A 16,067-nucleotide genomic window follows, 5' to 3' on the forward strand; every position below is an offset into this window, starting at 1 on the left:
TCCTATCTTGGACATGATTTCAACAGCTTAAATGGTAGGTGTATTCCTTGTGTTTTGCAATGTTTTCCTTTCTGTAGTGCTTACAGTGTGACAGGTCTTGACCAAAAGCCTGCCATTTTATATCCTGCTGGTCCTTATGTTGGAGTTAAACTGTTAAGTTGTGATAGGCCACCGCTCATCTGTTTAGAAGGTGCCGGATTCAGTAAAAAATTCTGTATAAAAAGAAGACAATCCGCACACTTCGGGTCTATTTTTGTGCAAAGAAGCTTTACTTGACTTGCAAGCTTTCGGTCCTTAGACCTTCATCAGGCAGAGTGCATACAAGCAGACTGCAAAGCATGGACTTGTTCTTGTTTTCTCTGTTTGTTTCATGTTTGTCTTTCAATACATTTCCCAGAATGCTTCACTGCACCTCAGGTGCCAATAATGATGTATATTAACCACAAGAACTGTTTGTATGCACTCTGCCTGATGAAGGTCTAAGGACCGAAAGCTTGCAAGTCAAGTAAAGCTTCTTTGCACAAAAATAGACCCGAAGTGTGCGGATTGTCTTCTTTTTATACAGGAGTTAAACTGTTAAAACATAGTAGAGAATACAATTTGTCCTTACTATGTGGCAGTAATCAAAGATCTCCCTTCAAAATATATTGCATGAGTGGCTTTTCATGCTGTTTAAAACCCATTTATTTCATTCAGTACTGTATTCAATTCTACAGGTGAGTTAGAACAGCTTAACCAATGTACTACTGCACCCCCATGCTATCATGGAGGCTGACTTTTGAAGTTAGCACTAACACAAGTTGCATGGTCAATTTACTATACTGACAATTCACTGTAGCACAGGATGTGCAAGACTATTATTTTCAAAAAGAATTGACTTCTGCAACTGCTGCTGACTTCTGTAAGCAAAGGACAGTTTCCCATGTCTTCTGGGTCTATTTCAAGTGAGCTCGGGTGGATAGGGGAATGTTAAACCCCTCTATCATTTGCACACATGAAGCGTCCTTAATATGGTCAAGTTTTCACTAGCTGTAATTCTCACTAGCTGTAATTGTGCTAGAGTGAGACTACAGCCAATATATATTTCATGATGTTATGAACCTATACAATGATTTTAATGACAAATGTAGCTGCAAGCAGCAATGCGGGGCCAAGCAGTAAACTTGCCCAAGTTGCCACAGCAATAGAAGGAACTGCAGCGCCCCCTTTGGCCCAAATCTCGCCAATGTTGGTGTGCATTCCTTGGAGGGGAAAATGGGAAGAGAGACGTGGAGGGTCGGCAAAGGACCTGGGCTGGGAATCAAACCCGGGTGGGCGCGTGATAGACGAGTGCCCTACCGGTTGGCCACGGCAGGGCCTGTGCTGCCCTTGATTTATATTGAGTAACACATTTCCATTCCCTCTCAAATTAGTCTGTGAGTGATTCTACGATTCCCCTACGCTTTTGGCAAAAGCAAAATGTCAATTATCAGTATTTTTTTTCAACTAAATGACCTAGATGTTTACATAGTGTATATATTTAAGTTTCCAAACAAACAAATTGCCAAGCTTAATCTTAAATCATTTGATAAATACTCTAATGAAAGCGAACATTTGCTTAATTATTTTGTCAACAGTGTTATGGACAAATACTATGTCATTTCAAACATATATAAAAATACTACAGAGTTAAAACAATATAAGTTGAAAGTGGCTTATGTCCCTTAGCAGTAATGTTGTCATTAATCTGTGCAAACTGATATAGAAAAGTGTGATTGTTGAGCTTCATAAGTAGGATTTTATGAGTCACTGTGATACAGACTGACACATTTTTCATCATAAATCCCTGTAACGTCTGATTTGAATATAGTCACCCTCCTTACACAAGACTTCCTTCTCCAGAGATAATCCCTAGTGTATATTCATAGGATTTTTCCAACACATAAGGGATCAATAGCGCAAAAACACTTTCAAAACAGTCAACGGTGTTACTCAACTGTGTTACGGTCAACAGTGCAGGGGAACAAGTCGGCACTTTTTTTAGGAGACAAAACAGAGCAGACAAACCCATCTCCCTAGAACACAAATTATTTTGTTTGTTTGTCTGTCAATATGGATATAAATTGGCAAAAACATACTCCTCCTCAACTGTCATCAGTGTTGCAGATTGGGCTGGTTCCCGCCCAATTGGGCTGCTTAGGATGGCCGGTGTGCGGCTAAAAATGGCATCTATCAGAAAAACCTTCCCACTGCCATATAAATCAATAGAATTGGGCGGGTTTTTAGGGCGGATTTTGATCATTTTTTGGGCTGGAAATCATCAGCCTCATCTGGGAAACCCTGACTGTCATACTTAATTGTAACACCATTGACGGTAACACCGTTGACATTTCAGCCATTTTTATGGTGTTGTGCTAACTGAGGACCTCAGAAGTTCCACCACAACACCTTAATCAATTCATGTATCTGTATGCTTTATCTGTGATTTTCTAATTCAGATTCTTATGAATATGTTGATAACACCGTTGACAGGCAATTTTCCCGCTATGAGAACATGAAAAAGAATGGATTAAATTATGGAAGGATGGAACTCGAAATTTACCAAAAAGTCTACCAAAAGTGATGTTATTCGTATGGCCTAAGACCAAACCATTACTGATTTATGGAGGAGGTTTCAGACCGTGACACGGTTAACACAGTTTTCGTGGACACACACAAAATGGCAAATTTCATGTATAATGGAAAGGACAGTGGTCTTTCTGACAGTTTTGTCATATTGTGATGATTACTGTGAATCAACATTTGCAATCGTCTTGGGCAAAACAAGTTTTTTTACATGCTAATATGAAGACTGAATCTGACATTTGGAAAACAGGACGGCATGAAAACGCCCAAAACCAGTATTAAATATTCATTCTTGCTGAGGGAAATAATGCTATGTCTACACTTTCTGTATTATATGAAAGATAAATGTTTTCTAATGTCCAAAACATCATTGGATGCAGTTAATAGTTAGTGGAATTGCCAAATAAAATCCACGGACTTAAAAGTGTAGGCGAATTAGAGAATCACTCCTATAATATATCAGCAAGTAATTTCTATACTTGAGAGGCTTGCTTTTTGGACAGCAATTATAATCCTCTGTGATCATTCTATTTAGTAAAATTGTTTATATGACATACAATATTATGGAAAAGAATCAGGAGCCTACTGAAAATAGATATGGTCTTTGAAATCCTAAACATAAGAATCCTATAGGCTGCAATGTAATGTTGGCCAGTCTTTTGAGAGACTGGTCTGAGGAATTGGTGTACATAGAAGTAACGTGTGTGTGTGTGTGTGTGTGTGTGTGTGTGTGTGTGTGTGATGTGTGTGTGTGTGTGTGTGTGTGTGTGTGAGAGTGTGTGAGAGACAGAGGAACCGAGAGAACAACAATGATTCTCTCTCTCTCTTCTCTTCTCTCTCTCTGCTTCTCTCTCTCTCTCTCTCTCTATCTCTCTCTCTCTCTCTCGCCTCCCGTCCTCCCCCTCCCTCCTTCCCTCTCTCCCCCTCCCCCTCCCCCTCCCCCTCCCTCTGTCTGTGTGTGTGGGGTGGGGGGTGGGGGGTGGGGGGTGGGGGGGGTATGTGCAGGGGCTGGGGCAGTGGGGCTTTGGTTGACACTAGAGCAATAGCAGAACTACGCACACACCTAAGCTCTCGTCTCTTGTGTGTCCAGAGACCCCCTGCTGAGAATGGTGTCAGTGAACGTGTGCAGGTGCCGTTGGCAAAGGGGACAGAGAGATGAGAAAAATCCCTCCATTCTTTCCACAATTTTGAATGGCTGCTGTGAGCTGATAGTTTTTTCAATCGTTACGAAAATCCATACCTTGGTGCAACATAGTGTGAAGATGACCTGTGTACCAATATTTTGAAAATTGGGAGTATGGTTCAAAAGATACAGGCAAAAATGTAACTAAAATTTTGACCTGCTGGTGGCGCTACAGAGTTTGAGCTGGGGATTTGATTTTTTTTTGTGGTGGGTCATGGGATGGACTTCTGTGTGTGTAAAAACTCCTAGCCAAATGCGACAAATAGTCACTGAGATATGACCTCACTTCCTGTTTTGCCACTTTTACGACAATTTTGATTGGCTGTCACGGCTAAACGATAAAAGATATCCAATATTCCTTGAGACCCCATGTGTAGCTCAGTCCAGAGATACTATGTACCAAGTTTCGGGCGAATTGATCAAAAAGTGCGGGAAAAATAGCATTTTTATTGAATTTTACAAAATTCAAAATTGCGGGAAAACTATACACGCAGGGTACAATATCATCACTAGTTCTCAGATTTGTCCTGGGCCAAGGATTCCAGGGATACCACATTTTTGAAAATTGGACCAGCGGTTCAAAAGTTACAAGCAGAAATGTACCTGCAACTTTGACCTGCTGGTGGCGCTAGAGCGTTGGGGCTGGGGACCTATAAATCGCTGCGGGTAATGTTGATGCTGCCTCGAATATGTGTGCCAATTTTCACAACTTTCCTATGTACGGTTCTATGGGCTGCCATAGACTTGCAGAGGGAGAAGAATTTTGACTGGAGTCAATGAGGGAACTAAAACACTAGGGGCCTTCGCCAGCTTCGCTGCTTGGCCCCTAAAAATATGTCTTATATACACTCAATCATGGTAAATCAAGGGCATTCAAAACATTATGTAATAACTATGGTAATTGTTCCCTCTGCACCTTTAATTCTGAGTGACTCAGCCTCTCTGTGATTGTCTTATACCTGGACATTCAAATTGTTCATCAGTACATTTAATTTTGAAATGTTCTTCCTTGTTGGATGTTTATAACATTTCACTGATCCCCGTCCCAATTAATTGAGACGTGTTGCTGTTATCAAATTAGAAATAAGTACATATATTCCCTAAAAAAATATTTTTTCTCGGTCTTAACACTTGATATGTTATCTTTTCACTATTCTCCATCTAAGGAATGTATTGAATGTTTTGAAAATTATAGCATTTTGATTTTATTCTCAGTTTACCAAACGTTCCAACTTCAACGGAGTTGGGGTTTGTATTTGGGTAGCAGTTGCTAGTGCTAAATCATTCAGGAAGAGCTATGGGCAGGCTAACAGGAACTAGCAGACCAGAAATGCGGTGGTAACAGTTGAAATGCGCAGGGTTTAGTGGGCGTGGTACAAAGGTGTTTGCGCACAAACGGCCATCCGGGTACTTTGCTTGTGATGTTGAGTGTGAACAACCAGAGCAATCTAATAACAGAGTTACGCCACTCCCATAGACCTTAATGGACCAATCTTTCCACAGCAATGGCGGCTCTCATGGAGCCTCACGGAGCGTTAACATGGAAATCCCCATTGACTTAAGTTCCATTAGAAGTAGTTACTTAGTTCTAGGAGGTGGCCGTAGAACGCAGAAAATGTGGTAAAGGTCATGTAATTTGTTTGTACATAATCTTTGTTTGGTATGTGATGGTTCTGTATTAGTTTCCAACGAACAGAAGTTTACTGTTAAGAAACATTTTAATCTAGGCGAATCTCATCCCCAACCGACTTCCTGGTCCCCGGTTTGCGCAACTCTTATTAGACGGCTCTGTGAACAACGCTAGTCTACAGGTCCTTGTTTTTCGTTAATTCTTTCCCAACACCACCAATTGACTTGCATTGACTTTATTTTCCCCCAAAAAAGGCCGTAACGCGCATGGCAGATGTCACGCTGTTCATGTGTATAGGGCCGTTGTTGCTAATGGTTACCGTTAGGGAGCCCAAGGCCCAGAGGGCCAAGGGGGGGATGTAGATTACGACTAGACTGTTGAAAACAACCTGCCACACTTTGGGCATATGCAACAAAATATTTCCCCTACCAAATTGAAAACAAATGTTCACTTTGTATTAATCAGACAAGTATTTTTGTTAATTTTACAACATTAGCCTTCCGTAAAACATTGGAATATGCATTGGACCAGGTATAGCATATTTATGGAATGTGCAATGTGCATTTGGTAAAAGACCAGTTTATAAAAGCAATGGTTTAGTATAAGGGGCACTGGATGTAATGCTTTCCAGTTGATGGTGCCCATTACTTTGGCTAGATATGTAGTAGAAGTCATGGAGTCAGGGCAGTCATGGGTAAGCAGTTAGAGTGTCAGACTTGTAAGCCAAAGGTTGCCGGTTCGACTCTCACCCGCCAGGTTGGTGGGGGGAGTAATCAACTAGCGTTCTCCCCCATCCTCCTCCATGACTGAGGTACCCTGAGCATGGTACCGTCCCGCCGCACTGCTCCCTTGGGGCGCCATTGGGGGCTGCCCCCTTGCATGGGTGAAGCATAAATGCAATTTCGTTGTGTGCAGTGTGCTGTGTCACAATTACAATGGGATTTGGAGTTTACCAGTTGGGCTTTCAGAAGTGTGGCCATGAAGCTTGGTTCATTGTCAGGATATGATTTAGTTACTAACTGAACAGATCCGGTGAAAAATTATTCACTTATACTTATATGTGCTTCAAGGAGCAATATTTTGCTCTTGTGAAAGCTCAGATTTGCATGTCTCAACTGTGTGAGTCAGGAATTGCCTGAGTCTAGTGTAGTCTGACGCAGAGAGGACCCTCTTGCTCTTTGTACTGTATGTTATCTGTATGTACTATGTTATACAGTATGTCATACATATTGAGTCATCACAGCCATTCAGGGTGACTCTTCGGAAGTAGTTCATTTAATGCAACTGCTAGATATGGATTCAGATCTTCATCAAAGAGGATGACATTTAATATTTAACAGACAGCTCATTCATTGACTAGAAGAAGCGCTTTACACCGACCAACATGTGTGAACTTTGCTCTATCAGATTAGACTTGTTTGCAACTTTGTCCCAACTCCAATCCTCCCCCCTTTCTATACAGTTATCGAAGTTGCCATAGATTGCATAATGTTACACAAAACAGAGAGAGATTTGGGCCGTGTTCAAGAGGCGTGAAACATTGCGGAATGTTGCAGATCGCTGCACATTTCTGCCAATCAATAAGGAAGTTGGAGCAAAACGTAGCAAACCCGGTGCAGTGATGAATGCGCCCTTGATATCTGTATCCCCTGTCCCTTTGGGCCTTTCACAGCCCCTATGTCAGATACCACGTCTCATACCATCACTCAAAAACACAAGATTTGATATCTGTGTCTGTGCCCTTTCTGCCCCTCTCAGCCCTTATTGTCACAAATGGTGACACATTTGTCTACACAGAATATGTTTTTGCACAATTGCATTTTTATTTTTTCTTTATTTTTTTATTTTTCCCCTCCCTGACTATTACCTGATATATGTGTCTTTAAATGTCCATGTGGGCATTAAGTGTATTTATGTAAGCTACTTGACACCTGAATTTCCCCTCGGGGATCAATGAAGTTACTCTACTCTTGTACCAATAGACTAAACATGATATTTGCTCTCTGTTGTTGTTGGCCTTTTTACTCCGTCTTAGCCCTCATGTCAGATGCAGTGGCCCACACACTGGACGGATGTGAAGTCCAACCATTGGGGGAGGAGCTTAACCCAGAGAAGGAGGAGCTTCTGGTCGACATGGAGGCCATCAAGGAGAGAGGGCTGGACATCATCAACACCACGGCCTACATCGCCATCACAGGTGGGCAGGCATGACGTACGGGGGTGTGTGTGCGTGCGTGCGTGCGTGCGTGCGTGCGTGCGTGCGCATGTGCATACGTGTAATGTATGTGTGAGACTATGATGTTTGTTGTGTTAATGCACCATTCAACTGAATATTACAGTTTCTTCATTACTTTTCTTCAACTTTTCATTAGCTTTAATCATGAAAACTGCATGCATGCAAAACACTGAAGACTTTGTTTTTCCTCTACCTCTGTTTTCACTGTACTCCTATCCTATCCTATCTTTAAAATACATTAAAAATGTATGACGGTTTTTATCCCAAGACACTTACAGACATTTCTTACAGAACTCCGGGCTCTTCTATTAAATGTTTTACCTCTTCACTTAACCTGGTTTACTCCTGAACCAGCTTCTTAGTATACCCCTCTGTTCTCCTGCGCTGCTCTGGTCCTCAGGTGCTGAGTCCATCTCGGTGTACGAGGATGTTCTGCGCTCCATCCATTACCGGCTGGCCAAGGGCTCGGCTCGCTTCGAGCGCCGATTCCGCCTGTCCTGCTCTGAGATGAATGGACGCTACACCAGCAACGAGCTCACGCTGGAGGTACAAACAAACACTATCGCACAACATCATAACACAGATAACATCACCAACAGGGGACTCGCCTGTCTCTCCTGGGGTGTTGTTAAGTCTGGGTGTTACGTACTTGGAGGCCGTGGGCACAGTAAATGTTCTCGTAATAGCCCTGGATTGATGACGGTATTAAAAAAAGGAAATGAAAATCAAAACCTGGAGGGAGCGAAGCCAAAAAAGGCAAATGGTAATGATTTGCAGATTCATGGGTTTTGTTGCACTCTCAAGTTATTATTGAGTGTGTAGTGTGTGTGTGTGTGTGTGTGCATGTGTGTGTGTGTGCGTGCATGCGTGCGTGCGTGCCTGTGTGTGTGCGAGCGCAAGTGTGTGTGTGTGTTTGCCAGTCTGCTATAGTGGAACAATAAAAAAGACAAAAAAGAGTAATAAGAACTTGAGCGTGATCCATTTTTCTGTGTAGGTGACACTTCTCTTGATATTATTCCAATGGGGCATTGTTGTGTTGTTGAAGAAGAATATTCTTTTCATACAACATCACCCATCTGCTATTGTATCCCTCACTTGCTCTCTCCCCCACTCTCTCTCCTTCTCCAATGCGTGTGTGTCTCAGGTGAACTTCCTGCACGCTCTGGACAGCCTGTACCACCCTTCACACCTGCTGGCCTCCCAGCAGCAGTTCCTGCACCCCTCCCACCACACCGGGGAGCTGAGTGGCCACACGCTGCCCAACCCGCACCGTAACTCAGGTACAGGGAAGCCGACAGGGTGGGTGGGGGGACAAAGGGGTCACTTGTCCTGGGCCCAGAGAGAGAGGGGGGGGTCTGAATTGAATCTTCATTACATTGTATGTATTGGGTTTGGGGGCCTTTCAGATGTCTTTGTCCCGGGCCCAGCCACAGCTATCAGCGGCCCTGCTCAGGTACTCTAGTTCTATGTGGCGATCCAACAATAATAAAATGACTGCTGCGGCCCCACCCCAGCAAAAAATAAAAAAATAAATGAAAGAATGTGTACTAAAAGATGTGTACTACTGATAAAAAAGACTAACGCATTGCCAATATGGTGCGGTAATAGCACAGAAATAACATGGTGATAGCGATGTTTTGCGATAGTGCCGCCCCCTTGTGGGTGCCGCCCCCCCGAGCTGGTTGCCCGTTCAGCCGGCCCCAAGGACCGCCCCTTTCAGTACTCTACTCTACTCCCACTCAGCACCTCTGGGCCCCCTGGGTCGGGGCTAGGAGGAGCTCTAACAGCAGTAGAGGCAATAAATATCAGGAGTTGCAGAGTTGCTCGACAGTTTTATTGTGTTTGTACTTGTGTGTGTGTGGCGTGCATGTGTTTGTGTGTGTGTGTGTGTGTGTGTGTGTGTGTGTGTGTGTGTGTGTGTGTGTGTGTGTGTGTGTGTGTGTGTGTGTGTGTGCGTGTGCTTGTGTGTTTGTCTGTGTGTGCATGTGTGCGTGTGCTTGTGTGTTTGTCTGTGTGTGCATGTGTGCGTGTGTGTTTCTGTGTGTGTGTGTGTGTGTGTGTGTGTGTGTGTGTGTGTGTGTGTGTGTGTGTGTGTGTGCATGTGTGCGTGTGTGTTTCTGTGCGTGTGTGTGTGTGTTTGTGTGTGTGCGTGCGTGCATCTGTGTGTTTTTGTGTGCGTGTGTAAGTGGGTGTGAGTGGGTTGGTGATTTTGTGCTTGCTTTGAAAATGTTGCATGTGTGTGGGTGGTGCACTTTTGTGCATGTGTGTATGCCTGAGTGTGTTTGTGCACATTTTGTGCTAGAGCTCACAAAAATGTCTCTCTCTCCTATTTCCTGCCGGTGCCTTTAGTGGTCCCTGGTGCTGCCACAGTCATCATCATGGTGTGCGTAGGATTCCTGGTTGTCATGGTTATTCTTGGAGTGTTCCGGATCCGCTCCATCCATCGCCGTGGCGAGGGGGCGAGGGGCGGGGATAAGGAGGGCAGCAACCAATGGGACGACTCTGCTCTCACCATCATCGTCAACCCCATGGAGGTGGGTTGGGTGTCCCCTCTAGCTGATTGGCTGGCTACTTTAGCTTATTGGCTGTCCACTTTAGCTGATTGGCTGGCCACTTTTGCTTATCCCAGAAAGAATTTTATATATTTATGATCTTAATCTTAATCTTTATCTTAATATTAATCTTATATTGTCTTTTTTATCATAGAGTGTTTCAAGTGTTGTTGTTCCATTAGTTATTGTTGCATACAGTAGTTGAGTGATTCTACGATTCCCCTACGCTTTTGGCAAAAGCAAAATGTCAATTATCAGTATTTTTTTTCAACTAAATGACCTAGATGTTTACATAGTGTATATATTTAAGTTTCCAAACAAACAAATTGCCAAGCTTAATCTTAAATCATTTGATAAATACTCTAATGAAAGCGAACATTTGCTTAATTATTTTGTCAACAGTGTTATGGACAAATACTATGTCATTTCAAACATATATAAAAATACTACAGAGTTGAAACAATATATGTTTGAAAGTGCTTATGTCCCTTAGCAGTAATGTTGTCATTAATCTGTGCAACTGATATAGAAAATGTGATTGTTGAGCTTCATAAGTAGGATTTTATGAGTCACTGTGATACAGACTGACACATTTTTCATCATAAATCCCTGTAACGTCTGATTTGAATATAGTCACCCTCCTTACACAAGAATTCCTTCTCCAGAGATAATCCCTAGTGTATGTTCATAGGATTTTTCCAACACATAAGGGATCAATAGCGCAAAAACACTTTCAAAACAGTCAACGGTGTCACTCAACTGTGTTACGGTCAACAGTGCAGGGGAACAAGTCGGCACTTTTTTAGGAGAAAAAAACAGAGCAGACAAACCCATCTCCCTAGAACACAAATTATTTTGTTTGTTTGTCTGTCAATATGGATATAAATTGGCAAAAACATACTCCTCCTCAACTGTCATCAGTGTTGCCAGATTGGGCTGGTTCCCGCCCAATTGGGCTGCTTAGGATGGCCGTATGCGGGTAAAAATGGCATCTATCAGAAAAACCTTCCCACTGCCATATAAATCAATAGAATTGGGCAGGTTTTTAGGGCGGATTTTGATCATTTTTTGGGCTGGAAATCATCAGCCTCATCTGGCAACCCTGACTGTCATACTTAATTGTAACACCATTGACGGTAACACCGTTGACATTTCAGCCATTTTTATGGTGTTGTGCTAACTGAGGACCTCAGAAGTTCCACCACAACACCTTAATCAATTCATGTATCTGTATGCTTTATCTGTGTTTTTCTACATGTGATTTCTAATTCAGATTCTTATGAATATGTTGATAACACAGTTGACAGGCAATTTTCCCGCTATGAGAACATGAAAAAGAATGGATTAAATTATGGAAGGATGGAGCTCAAAATTTACCAAAAAGTCTTCCTGTATCCTGCCAAAGAGGTTATGACATCACGTGATGTTATTCGTATGGCCTAAGACCAAACCATTACTGATTTATGGAGGAGGTTTCAGACCGTGACACTGTTACCACAGTTTTCGTGGACACACACAAAATGGCAAATTTCATGTATAATGGAAAGGACAGTGGTCTTTCTGACAGTTTTGTCATATTGTGATGATTACTGTGAATCGACATTTGCAATCGTCTTGGGCAAAACAAGTTTCTTTACATGCTAATATGAAGACTGAATCTGACATTTGGAAAACAGGACGGCATGAAAACGCCCAAAACTAGTATTAAATATTCATTCTTGCTGAGGGAAATAATGCTATGTCTACACTTTCTGTATTATATGAAAGATAAATGTTTTCTAATGTCCAAAACATCATTGGATGCAGTTAATAGTTAGTGGAATTGCCAAATAAAATCCACGGACTTAAAAGTGTAGGCGAATTAGAGAATCACTCAGTTGATGGTACATTATGTGTTTGAATTTGAATGATCTTGTGTTGAATTTCTCTCCATATTGTTGTCTGTGCGTTCCAGTCCTACGAGTCTCAGCTAGGCATGTCTGCCGACACGGAGGGGGAGGGCGACGAGGAGGAAGAGGTGGCGGATACGCCCGACGACGGCAGCGACGACCAGCGAATCATCATCAAGAAAGACGGCAGAGACGCCACCCGGCGCTACTGAGCCTCACCAGCTAGCGACACTTTGGAAGAAAAAAAATCAAGAACACCACGACAACAAGCCCACACACCTGCGGACACCAAGGACACCATAACACCCACACACACAAACTACGGCACGGGCACGCACACTTCCACCTCCGCGAGCCTCCACACTCTTCTCTTCTCTCTTTCTCTCTCTGGAATGTATGCTTACAAAACACCATGCACAAAATCACCAGGTAATGCTTACATTTGCAGACACTACTTATCAGAGATGCCAAAATCACACTTCTTCGGAAAAAAAAACCCATGATGAATCTATGGCACAAAGGTATTTTTGGACATGAATTATGTAAGAAAAGTAATTAGCATATTTGTGGTCAGTCAGTACTCATCCAGTCATTCCCCCACATGACACAGGCATTGTTAGGAAATTATAAACACACAACACAAAATAATAAAATCTTAACTGTACAGTTACAAATATATTGACCTGATGTTGTCATTTTAGTCTCAAGATTATCTAATTGTACACTTCCAACGAAAGGCTTACTTGTCATTTTGCTGCACAATCCTCCCCTTCTCTCTCTACACATTCCTTTCCTACCAAATATGTGCCCAAGTATAGACGGTGTATCAGAAATGGATCAGGAAATGTTATGTAGGAAGTTAGTAACAGAGTGACCCGGCAGGACCGATATTCCAATTATGAGGTTTGGTGACTAACCCAGATTAGTTAGCCTAAATCATTAATGGCTGGTGAGTGGTAAACCTGGTTGAAGAAGTGCCCTACTGCTTTGTTTTATTAGAGGAAGGAAGCAGTTGGTCACCTCTTTTAGACGTTTTACCACCAACTCTGATTTAACATACTCAGGAAAGGAACAAAACCTTCTTTCTGGAATGATCCCAACCCAGACCTTCTCCAAGTCTGCTCCATAGTTTTAGCACTACCGTAACTGACAACACAGTGCAACACACCACATCGCACAACACGGCATGACATGTGCAACACGGCATGACATGTGCAACACAAGGTAACAACACCACACAAACTCTCTGCTGTATCCAGAATGTCAGCTCAGCCTGGGCAGTTTTGATTGTATTGAATTTATGTACATATGAAATGATTATTATTATTATTATTATTATTATTATTATTATTATTATTATTATTATTATGTTTTTGTTACAGTGGGAACTGTGTTACTTTGAATACCAGTTTACATATTTCTTTTATATATTTTGGTTATATCTGTCACATATTCCAATATTCTTGTGGTCATTTAAAACCATAATAATAATAATAATGATAATAGTAGCGGTAATAAGAATGATAATGACTGGCTTGATGAGTGTCTATTCATTTGTGTGTCGAAATGTGTAATTAAAAAAAAAAAATCTTGTTAATAATATGAATCATACTGAAAAAGGTACATTGCTCTTATGACCACTTTTTATCATATCATTTCCTTACCCCTCTCTCTCTCTCTCTCTCTCTCTCTCTCTCTCTCTCTCTCTCTCTCTCTCTCTCTCTCTCTCTCCTCAGCTGAACATGTTTTCACCCCTTCCTTCTGTCTTGTCTTCATTCATGTCCTCCTCATCCTGGCGGTCTGTTTACTTTTCTGAATGTACAGACATGTGTCTCCTCTCACTCTCACCCCCCTCCCCTCTTCCTCACTCTCACCCCTCCTCTTCCTCATTATTATCTCACTCCTCCATCTCATCGTCCCCCTATTCCTCACCCCCTCCCCCTCCTCCTCCTCTTCCTCCTCACTCGACCCTGTGTCTTTAGCACTGTCTGTGTCAGTGTACAGTGATAATCTGTCAAGTTTTAAAAATAAAAGCCTGTTTGCTTTTTCCAGTGTAATATTAAAGAATGGATAAAAAAATGCATTAATAACGTATATTATTATGGTTACTCTTGGGACATTTAACTGTACTTATTGATACAATGATTATATTGATTGTCATTGATAACGTCTGAAAAAAATTCATAATAAAAACACTCGGACGATGTCAAAGTGCGACATGTGTGAACGATTCTTGGTTCTTATAGAATGAGGAACATGCTACCATTAAGGGCCTTATAGTTCGTACCTCCAATCAACAATGCTATGATCCCCAAACACTCTTATCTACATTGCAAATACTTGACATACTGAGACAAATTATGTGAATATCAGAGCAGTCTCTTGAAGGTGCACTGTGTAGGATGGTGGCCAGAGTTCATTAATATTTACTAAATAATTAACTAATATTTACTAGCATGATCAAAGTACATTTTTCAGCTAAAATGTCTATTTTTGGACATTCAAAATGGCGAACATGAAGAAGATGCCCCTTTTCATGTATGAAAAGTGCCATTTTCCCAGTTATAATAAATACTTTTTGGTGGTGGTACGTAGTCATGAAAAAAGGTAACATTTGTCAGTGGGCAGCATGGCATCTGGAAATAAACTGCTAAAAATATTTCACAGTGCACCTATAAGCTTACAAAACACTAGAAGTTAAGGCCGGATCAGGGTGACACTATACCCTTTGTTAATATCTGTAATGTTATCCTGATGATCCGTCCCTACTGTACATGTAATGAATATAGGTCATTGATAAAAACATCAATGGTTAATTAGTTAATTACACTATGTAATCTGATTATTAAGGGATTTGTTTGCAAGTTTGCTTTAGTTTCTAATGTCTAGTTTGATTGCAACAGCAGGCAGAGGAGTGCAAATGAGGAGCAGTTTATTGACTCATGCCAGAGCTACCATCTGTTTTGATGCCACTCTTCTTGTGGACAATACTCCACTGAACTCCAAATTACACTCAGCAGTAATCTCACATCAACCAGGCTCCAGTCCTGACCACAACTAAAGAAAGTGTTAGTCAAACATGTTAATCAAAAATTAAAAATCTCCTTGGGGTGATAAAATGTATAAAAAGGCCCATTGGCACTACATCACTGCACTGTCTGTGAACACACAAGGAGAGTGGGGTGCATCTTGGCCAGACACGGCACTGTCTGCTGGGGCAACTCCAAGAGGTGAAATGGCTGCCACGGCTGTTGGCGTTTCACCCAGACAGACAGACACTCTCAACGACTCCACCCACCTATTCTCTCAGATGTCAGACATCTGCTCTTCTGGAAGGACATATCCAATCCAAGACCTTATACCAGTTATCAAGCATCGTCTTAGCGTCCTCCTAGTCCTATAGTTTAGTTTATTTTGTTTGGTTTAAAAGGGACCATGCACAATAGTCATTGTTTACAACAGTGAAAAGATGGCTTGTGCCAGATTATAGCTAATAGCTAATTTCCATCTGTAGTCCCTATGCAAGGTAAAAAAAAAAAACAGTACAAATACAATTAAGGGGTGGGGAACCTTTTTCATTCGAGGGGCCACTTCAAATTTCCCCAAGTGCCGTACAAGTCCTCCCAGGGCCGTACTATGAACACAAACCAGGAATTCCCCCTGCACTTTAGGCCTATATTGAAGGCGGCCACCTTTAGGTGCTGTTTCCACGTAGCAGGATATTTTTTTAGCAGGTTATGTTTTTCTCCTGTTGAGGTGTAAACGCTTCATGTGGATAAAAATAAATCCTCCATTGTAACAAATGCGTTTCAGCCCCCTAAACAGGATATTTTTTTCTCCTGCTTTTTATACCTGGTTTTTAAATACCTGCTACGTGGAAACGGAAGGCCAAAACCAATGCAAAACCAATGCAACCAGGAGAAAAAAATATCCACATATAAAAATATCCAGCTACGTGGAAGCAGCACCTTAC

General features: G+C 41.8%; 1 protein-coding gene across 1 annotated transcript in view; it reads left to right on the forward strand.

Annotated features, from left to right (window-relative positions):
* The window catches only part of clstn3 (calsyntenin 3), a 38,791-nt gene extending 24,503 nt beyond the window's left edge, over nt 1-14,288 (forward strand). Inside the window, exons 15-19 of the mRNA XM_063198834.1 lie at nt 7,453-7,614; nt 8,054-8,199; nt 8,798-8,933; nt 10,003-10,187; nt 12,160-14,288. Of these exons, the coding sequence (XP_063054904.1) occupies nt 7,453-7,614; nt 8,054-8,199; nt 8,798-8,933; nt 10,003-10,187; nt 12,160-12,306 (776 nt within the window). The 3' untranslated portion in view covers nt 12,307-14,288. The remainder of the gene's footprint in view (nt 1-7,452; nt 7,615-8,053; nt 8,200-8,797; nt 8,934-10,002; nt 10,188-12,159) is intronic.
* The last annotated feature ends 1,779 nt before the right edge of the window (nt 14,289-16,067 follow it).

Source organism: Engraulis encrasicolus, chromosome 5, assembly GCF_034702125.1.
Source record: "Engraulis encrasicolus isolate BLACKSEA-1 chromosome 5, IST_EnEncr_1.0, whole genome shotgun sequence".
Lineage (NCBI taxonomy): Eukaryota > Metazoa > Chordata > Actinopteri > Clupeiformes > Engraulidae > Engraulis > Engraulis encrasicolus.